The following is a 10,652-nucleotide window of genomic DNA, read 5'->3' on the forward strand; positions in this document are numbered from 1 at the left end:
TGGTATAAAAACGTGAAAACGAAAACATTACTGAAAATGCGGAAAAAATTCAGTTTATCAAGACAGTTTCTTTTTAAATAAGCTGAGACAATAAGTCGATTAGCTTTTAAAACTGCGCTCTTTTTGATGTAAGGAAATGTTATACAGCGTGCGCCCGAAATTTTAAGATATGACATCATTGATAATTTTTTAAATTGCAGTTCCAATTTTTATTACCATTCTGTTCATTATTATAAGTTTTACACATGCCTACCAAATATCAAATCCTTATTTTCTTCGTAGATCAATAAATAAACATAAAATAATAATAAAGAAAAGGTTTTGATTAAACTCAAACAATTCAGGCTGTTGAAAAATGGAATGTCAAGAGGTAACAAGAAATAAAAAAATACTTTTTGATATTCAATTTTTAAACTACCTGAATTATTCCATTGATTGTTGAATCAGATTCCTTCATTTTCGAATTGTGTAGTTGATAAATAATTTATCTTTTTAACGACAAGGAATAAGAATTTGATATGCATGTGTAACTTGATATTATAGCTAAATGGATAGTCATTAAAATTAGGATAGCATATTAAAAAATTTATGGATGACGTCATATATCTTAAAGTTGGGACACGGTACAACATTCTTACATCAAAAAGAGCGCAATTCTAACTCATCTGTTTGAGCATATATACAGAAAAAAAAGTCTTTCATTTACTGAATTCAATCCAAATTAGGGACTCCCACTGCATAATAATTTATTTGAATGGTATAAATAATAACCAATCGTTTATGATTTGTAATGAATGGTATGAGAAACGGTCCTTTTTTCTTCTTGCAATTTTTTCTACTAATTCATTGCATCAAAAAATACCGAAGTTGAAGAATATAAATCGATATCAGCACATCTTCCATGCATGAACTTTCTATAATTATGGAAAAAAAATTATATCCAAAACTGAGAGAAAAATATCAGCTATGAACATGATTTATTTCAAAATAGACAGTAAACCAAGTTGATACAAGATACAACTGAATATTAGATGATATTTTGCATTCGAAATTGAGAATTCATAATAGTAATACTTGAGAAGCTATTTGAAATACAGTTCATTATATGATACTATATATTCAGCATAAAAACATCTGTATGAATATCAATAGAATGGAAGTTTGATACAAAATACGCAAAGATTATTTATAAATGCCAAACTAAGAAATTTTTAATCTCATTAAATTTTTAGTCATTTTTCAAAATATCACGAATCATTTTCTTTGAAATATTATCAGACTTTTCTTTAGCTTCTCTCAACTTAATCTTCACAAATTTATGATGCTCAAGGGCAGATTTATTAGTTGGTTCTTTTTCAAGGACTTTTTTCAGGTAATTATCTGCTTTCTCGAAATTCAAATCTTTAATATAAGAGACCGCAGCTCTATAAGATGCTTTCACATTATTTTCATCATAAAGAAAAACCCTATCACAAAAACTTATTACCATGGGCCATTCTTCTTTCTGGAAGAAACATGCAGCTAAATTATTATACAAGGTTGCTTTTAATTGATCTATTTCCTTAATGGAAACTGTATCAATAGTCTCTGGTGGATCTTGAACATCGATAGGAATAGAACAAATAATTTTTAATCCTTTATTGAAACGGAAACCTGCCTCTTTTAAATTTCCATTTTTGAAGTGATTTTTTCCTCTTTGGTTTTGAAATTCAGCATAGCTATATTTTTTTCTTGCGTCCCATTCATACAAAAAACCTGCAAACTCCATCTCCAGCAATTCCAACGTTAGGGTTACTACATAATTATCTGTTGTAACAACAAAATTTGATTTTTCCTTTTCAAACATATTAGTAACACAAATTTCAAGTTGTCTCCCCAAATCTCCGTCAACATCGCCAATTACAAGATTGGAAAAATGGTCTAAACTTTCGAGACTTGTACTATTGGTAATCCGCAGTTTGCACTTGCTACCTTCCGTAGGTTTACATTTTTGCACTCCTTCAGATACTACTGTCTTTAATATTTTATTATCAGGGGACTGCCACGATGAAAGACTCATATTTCATTTAAAAATTCTCTCCAGATGCAGATATTCCACTAATTCATATTGTTCCAAGCGGCCCTGATATTCTCTATATATATAGTGTATTTTCTCGTCTTGAGAAATTGAATTGTAATGCATATGATTCCTTTTCTTAGTCTGGGATCTAGAGTTGTTATTGTCATAGAGAAAGTCTCTGGTTATTGTTTATGGTAAAAAATAACCTATTTAAGGTTATGATTTTTAGGTTAGTATATCGATGGTTTATTAGTGTTCTGTGGTTTTCAAAATCAAAACCATCGACTGACATCAAGTCCATAGACCTCTGTAAAAACTCTCAAAACCACAGACTCAAATTATACACAGTGTACTTACTTTTATGATTTGTGTATTAAATCAGAGTTGTTAATCTTTGATTAAATGCTGAAAATGGGCACCTTTCACTTCTATGCAGTAATATAAGTTTTGTCGAAAACGTTCAAGTACATTAGGTAGGATTCATTGCTACATGACCTAAGACAGCCAGGTCCCTCGCTTCGTCTCTTTCATGCACCCTTTTTTTGTTTCTGACTGAACCAGAAGCCACCGAAAACACCCTTGATTTACTTTATGCCAGAACCGTCAAAGGCAACCAGTTGCACAATGTAAGCAGCATATACAATTTTTCAGGATGTTCATTAAATAAAGCCGCTGTTCGCGCAGAGTCGTTATTTCTAAAAAATAATTTTATGATTTCCACCCTTTCTTCAGCGGATTACCCGTGCTCTCCCCCATAATAAAGTTGAAGTTACAAGAATGAAAAAGTAGAAATGTTGTTCCCCCTCGAATCAGAAATTGACGGGTCCGATCGATATTTCACATTTTCATTTTGTCAGAAAATAGAGGTTTTAAGTTTTCGTTGGAGCACCCTGTATAAGATGAATGAATGAGTTCATTTTCTATTGTATTATTTTATATTCAAGAATATTGGGGAAAAAACTTTTTCTTTTATCAAAAGCAAATAAAATTCGTAATTATATTTTTTTACACATTTTCTTTATTAACTCATGACGTCTTTGGTTTCTTTCAATCTAGTCCATCTTTCACTGACAGCCCATAACCAAGTTCTTAAAGACTGGTCTTTTGCAAGGTCTGATACAAAATCTTCCTCACAGTTGCTAAAATTTGAAATTAGATAATGCAACAAAAATGAATACTATAAGAAGAGGAATTTTGAAACTCACCTGAAATATTTACCAGTTTCTTTTTCTAATTCTGGTTTACATGCTAGATAAACCACTGAGTATGATCCTTGTCTAGGATTTTTAATAAACGGCCATATAAAAGGCTTGATGAAGATTTTTGCCACCCAGCTATTATAAAAGCTCATGTGTCTATTAATCTCTGTATCCACAATACCAGGATGAACAGCATTAACTGTAACACCAGTTCCTGAGAAACAATTTATAGATGAGAACCCCCTAGATCTCTCCAAATTAGATAGTAAAGATATTCATGAGACAAAAACATCCAAAATTGAATTAGGCATTTGTGGAATCTCTATATTGGTGTTTGGCAAAAATTTACATCCAGAGTATATCAAAGAGAATATGTTCTCATCAAAGTAGAGTAGAGATAGACTGGTTTCTCTATTATTTGAGCTCATCGGTATCTGCATCAAAGTACTAAATAAATTGATGTTACACCTGACATTCATTGACCCAAGTCGTTATGTTATATTTGTTCCGCATAGTTGGTTGAGTTATGTGATACTGATGAGCTCAAATAAGATACTAGTCTATTTCTATTCGTCTTCAATGGCGATACATTCTCTATGACTTATGGTATACTGAGAAGTCAGAATTTTGCCAGTTTGCCCTTTATTTTATATTTTTTACAGTAGAATTATTTGTCTTACCTTCCAATCTTTTTGCTAGTTCCAAAGTAAATAGAATATTTGCTAGTTTGCTTTGTGCATATGCTTCTGCCTTATCATATTTTATATCACTGTTCAAATCTTCTTTATTTATTTTTCCCCTTTTGTGAGCTATACTTGATATATTTATTATTCTACTTGGTGCACTTTGCTGAAATTGAAACTTTATAAGAGAAAGTAATACAATGAGAATCATCATATGTTATACCACTTAAATGAAATTTTAATGGCAAAATTTTTCGATTGAAATATGATAGTTTATTGCATGGGAATTTTGCAAATAATATTTGTATGAGCGAAATTGCCGAGAAGCAACAAACTTGAATATTACAAGAGACAAATTTTACCTGCTTAAGTTTCACCACAAGTGGTATTCAACATGATTCTTTCACAGCAAAATAAGTTGAACAGTAATATTTGATTAGTTTCCAAGATATCTCCAACTAGAGAAATATCGGAATTGAAAAAGTAACTTGTGCTCTTGCATGCTTTTTCTCTGTGAACATTGAAAACTTTATCACTAAAAATGAATGGAATAGTCAATGAAAAACATTTATATACTAATGGTCTGAGATAGTGGCTCACATGCTGTATTGCAAACCTGTTAAGATTTCTATTTTATCTGCAATACAATATTACACTGACCTGCAGTAGATCTAATAACAAGTTGGTTAGTAGAAAATGACCCATGTGATTTACACCCAACTGTAGCTCGAAACCATCCCTTGTTTTAGAATATGGAGGCCTCATAACACCAGCATTATTTATGAGTATATCTAATCGTTTTTCCTCCTTTTTGAATTGTTCCACAAATTTCTTTATAGAATCCATTGATGCCAGATCACATTTTCTACAATATACATATTTATTTTTAGTTTCTAATACGATTTCTTCTCTTGCCTACAACATTCTCTTTGTTTATAAAGTATAACTATATTTCAAATCAAGAGTTTTCCAATCCTCATTTGAAATTCAATTTTCCTTACTGCTTCACACTTTTTCATGTTTCGACATGCCATAAAAACTTTTGCTTTTCGCCAAGCTAGTTCTTTTGCAGTTTCTTTTCCTATTCCAGTGTTAGCTCCAGTTATAATAACGACTTTGTCTTCAATCATGACATCACTTCTGTATTTCTGTCCACCATTGTTTTCCCTATAAATTGGAAATTAAGGTTTGCATTTATCAATTTGGTAATTATGCAGTTTAGAAAGAACTGTGCCAGGTAAGTGAAAAAATTCGTATTCACCAATTAGGGGTCCCAGATTACGAAAATGTTAACGAGAAGTCTGCAATTCTCTTAGTTTTCCCAAAAAAAAATTCTAAATTTTCCTTCTGGAACGTGAGGTTAGTGATAGTTATAATTGGTTTTCTCCTTTTTTCTTAATCAACACTCATTGGAAATGTTCGATTTAGGTAATCTCAATCATTTCCAGTCAAAAAAAGGCTTTCATTTAGCCGAAAACGATGATTTTATATATTGTTTACATCCGTATGAGTCGTCATTGCCGCCATGATATTTCAACATACGAACTGTCAAACGTTGCAAACTACGCAACGTTGCCAATAGTACATATGTGTAGTTAAATTGAAGAAATTAGTTGGAATATTGCTTGGGAAAATATGTTCTTAGTTCTTATACAATATTTTCACGCATTGGCATATCAAATTATTATGGAGCTGTACAACCCCCATAACCACCTAACCCTTCTATTAGGAAAGGTTAGGTTAGGTTTAAAGGTTTTGTCATGGTGTTTTTTAAAGGATCATTTCTGAAAACGCGGTCAAATTCGTAATGTATCATTATCGAGATGTTAATAACATGAACCATCCAGGAAAAACGACCAGTACCTATCATAATCAAACTTCTAAAGTGCCCTTTAACCCTAGTAAAAAAAGACACTGGAGAAAGCATTAAGCAATGTGACTCAAAATTTTATTAGTTAACTGGCAGCTAACCATAGGTTAGCATAGGTTGTCTATGCAGCTAAGGCATATGGAATAGTGAACAAAGATATGCTTTTCCTATCCCAACAGTTCGAAAGGAATTTGCCGACCAACCAGTTTGAGACTTGGCAACGTTGCATAGGAACAGTTCGTAGCTCGAAACATCATGGCGGCCATGATGGTTCACAACGGATGTAAACAAAGTATAAAATTGTCGTTTGCAACGAATTAAAGGCATTTTTTTGGCAGGATGAACTTGAATGTTGATGAATTTAACATTTCCAACGAGTATTTATTAAAAAAATAGAAGAAAACTAGCTCTAACTATATATAACCTTACCTTCCAGAGGGAAACTTTTCCAATTTTTTTTGGGAAAACTAAAAGGATTGCAGAATTCTCGTTTTCATTTTCGTAATCTGGGACCCGAAATTAGTGAGTACGATTTTTTTCATCGACCTAGCACAGTTCTTTCTAGACTGCATAATTACCATCAATTTATTTTATTGCAGAATCAGAATTCCTAGTTGCAGTCTCCAAATAATTGAAAATTGAGAACTTCGGTCTGGCAGAAATAGAACGTCTCGAAGAGATAATGTATAAAACGTACTTTATCAACCCAGCAAGACCAAAAACTGCAGCTACTCCACTTCCAAAAAGAAGAGGTCTTGGTATATTAGAAAGAATAGAAAACATTGTTTTCAGTTTTCATAAGTTTGTTTTTTTGCAGACAGCAAGAAGGTTGTTGGAGGTTAACTTTAAACCCATAGAGAAAGATCCTTCCTTTGTCTATGTTTAAACCAGAGACCCTTTCTCTATGCTTTAAACACTACAGAGTGCCATAGAACACAGAGCACTAATTTAATATAATAATATTACAGAAATTTACAGAACTCAGTAAAAAAGAGCCACTCAAATATTTCCCATATAAAATAATGATTAGCGAATTTTAATGTAGGTAATACCAAAGAGGAAGTTCCTGTTTGAATCAACGCCCAAATAGTTCCACTGTTTCAGATTCATAATTGACATTTATGATGTTAAATAAATCAATTTGACAGTCTGTGACACAGATAACAAAGTCTGTGGTGTTGACCAAGCAGAATGGTTAGATATTCATAAGAAAATAGAAATGTTTATCTAATTAATTAATAATACTTTACGTATCTATCCGTATGGAGTGATCCTCTAGTATATGAATTCGGAATAATAATTCAAAATGAACTACAACTCGAATGCTAGCACACGCACCAGTTGGTCAAGTCCAAATATATTTACATTCTTATTCTGATATCCTATTTTTTAGGTTTTGGTCGCAAAGTGAAAAGAGTAAGTGATGTGAATGCGATGGGATACACACCCCTTGAGCCTAATTTTTCCAATCAAGCACCTTATGCAAATATAGGTCAAGAATCCCAAAATATACCGCAGTATCCGCCACAAGGTACACCTTTTCTTCTACTTTTGAACTGACATCACAACTGTTGATGCGGATGCGGTCAAATAATAATAATTAACTCTTTATTACAACAAACTTTCTGACGAAAAATTGGCTTTACCATTTACCTAATACCAAAGTTTAATAATGATAATAAGTAATTAGAACTTTATTGCTCGCAAGTCCTAGGCAAATGTCAATGTCCAAATTATTTTTATTGTCATAAAATCTTTTTCTACTCTGATTCAGAGCCGATGTTCTTAACAATAACTTTCTCTCATTATCTTTTCTTCTTCAAGATTATGTGAGTTCTCCAATGATGAATCAGAATGTTGATTTGGGACCCACAGCACCAAACGTTATGTATAATATGAATATGCCTTATATGGACAACTCTCAAAGACCTAATTTATCTGCTTTCAAACAACCAATTGTTCAAGATTTTGCTCTACAGTATGGTCAACAGGTGATCTCTAATATCTTTTCAAAGTAACTAATTTCTAATGAATTGTTTTTCAGTTAGCTAATGTGGGAACAAATATCATACAGAAAGAGGTTGAAAGATATGTCCCTGTTGGAAAATTGAAATATTATTTTGCTGTTGATTCAAAATACGTGTTGAAAAAACTGATACTGCTGATATTTCCATTCACTCATTCGGTGAGTTGATGCATCCAAATTTTATGAACTTATTTTTGTTAGATTCATGAATAATCGAACAAAAATTCAATTCCTATTTAGTCCAACTGCTCCATAGTTTCTTTGAATGTGTAGCACACAGTAAAAGTAAAAATCTTAACAGTTGTTATCTTTTTCAGAATTGGTCCATAAAATATGAGCAAGATACTCCAGTCCAACCAAGATTTGAAATAAATGCACCAGACCTTTATATTCCAATGATGGCATACATTACTTATATATTGATAGCTGGCTTGTTGCTTGGAACTCAACAAAGGTTCACTTTTGAACAAATTGGAATTCTTTCCTCTTCTGCACTAGCTTGGTTTGTTGTAGAATTGTGTGTTTATTTAGGTACACTCTATATATCTATGATCCAAACTAATCTCCGTACTTTAGATCTTCTTGCTTATAGTGGATACAAGTTTGTCGGGATGATTTTGAGTGTATTGATAAGTTTGGTTGCTGGGAAAACAGGTTATTATGCCTGTCTGGTATATACAAATTTTGCTCTAGCTTTCTTTCTAATTAGGGCCTTGAAAGCACAGGTTTTGTCTGAAGTTAGTACTGAAACCAGTTATTATGGGGACCAAAGCCAGGGGGTAGGCAATAAGAGGCGGCTGTATTTCCTTCTTTTTGTTGCGTTCACTCAACCCATTCTAGCCTGGTGGCTGTCCTACCACTTGATAGGTGGTGGTGTTGTTAAGAAGGAATTGTAAGGCTTACATATTTATATAAATTGGAATAACTAAACAATTTTTATGTGAAAAACGTCAATAAATCTAATATTTGTCTTAATTAATTTTGTTTATTTTTTCCTTGAATCACTATTTGACACAAATGTGCCATCCTATAAGGTAAGAGAGACCTCATCTGAAGGTGAATCATAGTAGATCGAGATCCGAATGCGATACAAACTCTGAAAGAGCAAATCTAGTTATAAATTTCGAAATTTCATCGACCTCAGCGCAACCGCTCCGTCTTGACGAATTTTTTACTGACTCCATCTTTTTGGCAATTGTACGAATGCCTCTCGGTAAAATCATCGTAAATCCGAATGCGATGCAAATTCTGAAAAAGCAACTCTTCCACTAAGTCCTATCAGGAAAATGCAAATATCAATATGCGATATCTCCTGTTATATTCCTCCGATCCCATTGAGATCTCCGGTTCTACAATCAGCATTGTCAAGTCTGAGTTAAAAAAGAATTATTTTCTCCTGAACTGGGCCAGATATTTGAAATTTCGGTATTAAAATATAGGTTTACGAACACACTGAATCTGTAGCGAGCAATTTCGAAGGTCTATCCCCTGTCGTTCAGATTTTCATCTGAAAATGGCATTTTTCAAAAATTGCAAATTTCAATCTGCGATATCTCCTGTTATATTCCTCTTATCCAAATGGGATCTCCGATTCTATAATCAGCGTAGACTAGGCTTCTACCCTAGCACAAAAACTCGATTTCGAAAATCTCGATCTTTTGGGTAGTATTTGCTAATTTGTGTGGAAATCAGATTGTTCTATTACTGTTTTAGGATAAGGAGTGCATAGAATTTGTTCTGAATATTCTAGAAAATCAAACAGTTGATAATTCAATAGAGAATTGCATTCTAGAGAGCTCTGCGAAGTCAACTCGAAAATGAAGTGAAAAAACAAAAAAAATTATTTTCCCCTAAACTGGGCCAGATATTTGAAATTTCGGTATTAAAATATAGGTTTTCGAATACGATGAATCTATTGCGAGAAATTTGGAATCTCCTTTCGTTTAGATTTTCATCTTAGAAATGGCATTATTCAAAAATTGCAAATTTCACTTGAGAATTCGTCAAGACTGAACGGTTGCGCCGAGATGGATGAAATTCTCAAATTTATTACTAGAGGAGTTGTTCTTTCAGAATAATTATCACATTTGTATCTACGATAATTTTCCTGGAAGAAAAACTACTCGCAAGGTGGAATTGGCATTTTTCAAAAATTGCATATTTCAATCTGCGATATCTCCTGTTATATTCGTCTGATCGAATTGGGATTTCCGGTTATATAATCAGCTTTGCCAAGGCTTCCACCCTAGCACAAAAACTTGATTTCGAAAATCTCGATTTTTTGGGTCAAAAATGAGAAAGGGGTTAGACCCCCCTAAAATGACATATTAGCTACTCCGTCTGAAAATCAGGATGTTCTATTACTGTCCTAGAATCTGAAGTGCATTGAAATTGTTTTGAAGATTCTAGAAAACCAAACAGTTGCATGATTGATGATTCAATAGAGAATTATAATTCATTTTCTCCTGAACAGTGTCAGATATTCGAAATTTTGGATAAACTGAAAGTCTTCATCGGGCATATATCTTCTTTGAGTTCGACGTATTTTTTTTACATCAAAAGTGAAAATAGTTTCTATGTAATTGAAAAAGCTAACAATTTCAATCCATTCGACGGTAATTTTCGTAAAAAGTTTTTAGAGATCAAATTCAACAAAGAGGGTGTATATTGTCTTCTTTGTCAACAATTAAAAATCGAGATATCAATAATTTGATGGACAATACTCTGGTTGTTTCGCATAAAGAAAGACGAAAAAAGGTAGTTAAAATAAATGCGGACATGAGTTGAAGCCTTGAGTATTAATTGAATACTCAAA

The 10,652-nt window shown here is 32.6% G+C and overlaps 3 protein-coding genes across 4 annotated transcripts; 1 reads left to right on the forward strand and 2 right to left on the reverse strand.

Annotated features, from left to right (window-relative positions):
• Positions 1–960: 960 nt before the first annotated feature.
• Positions 961–2,217, reverse strand: LOC123306893 (FK506-binding protein-like). The gene has a single exon (XM_044889083.1). The coding sequence runs from the start codon at positions 2,057–2,059 to the stop codon at positions 1,229–1,231; it is 831 nt and encodes a 276-aa protein (XP_044745018.1). The 5' UTR covers positions 2,060–2,217; the 3' UTR covers positions 961–1,228.
• Positions 2,218–3,042: 825 nt separating this feature from the next.
• LOC123308324 (retinol dehydrogenase 13-like) lies at positions 3,043–6,657 on the reverse strand. Of its 2 annotated transcripts, none has more exons than XM_044890936.1 (6): positions 6,509–6,657; positions 4,943–5,108; positions 4,602–4,856; positions 3,939–4,107; positions 3,265–3,472; positions 3,043–3,198 (listed from the first exon to the last, which is right to left on the reverse strand). In XM_044890936.1, the coding sequence occupies exons 1-6, from the start codon at positions 6,592–6,594 to the stop codon at positions 3,081–3,083; spliced, it is 1,002 nt and encodes a 333-aa protein (XP_044746871.1). In that variant the 5' UTR covers positions 6,595–6,657; the 3' UTR covers positions 3,043–3,080. The 2 variants fall into 2 exon arrangements, with proteins under 2 accessions (XP_044746871.1, XP_044746872.1); XM_044890937.1 differs by having other exon boundaries at positions 4,943–5,143; positions 6,397–6,517.
• Positions 6,658–6,956: 299 nt separating this feature from the next.
• On the forward strand, positions 6,957–8,812 carry LOC123306827 (protein YIF1B). The gene is made up of 5 exons (XM_044888986.1): positions 6,957–7,151; positions 7,205–7,342; positions 7,636–7,802; positions 7,856–7,996; positions 8,155–8,812. The coding sequence occupies exons 1-5, from the start codon at positions 7,118–7,120 to the stop codon at positions 8,731–8,733; spliced, it is 1,059 nt and encodes a 352-aa protein (XP_044744921.1). The 5' UTR covers positions 6,957–7,117; the 3' UTR covers positions 8,734–8,812.
• The last annotated feature ends 1,840 nt before the right edge of the window (positions 8,813–10,652 follow it).

The sequence above is a fragment of the Coccinella septempunctata genome, chromosome 2, assembly GCF_907165205.1.
Source record: "Coccinella septempunctata chromosome 2, icCocSept1.1, whole genome shotgun sequence".
In the NCBI taxonomy this organism is placed as follows: domain Eukaryota; kingdom Metazoa; phylum Arthropoda; class Insecta; order Coleoptera; family Coccinellidae; genus Coccinella; species Coccinella septempunctata.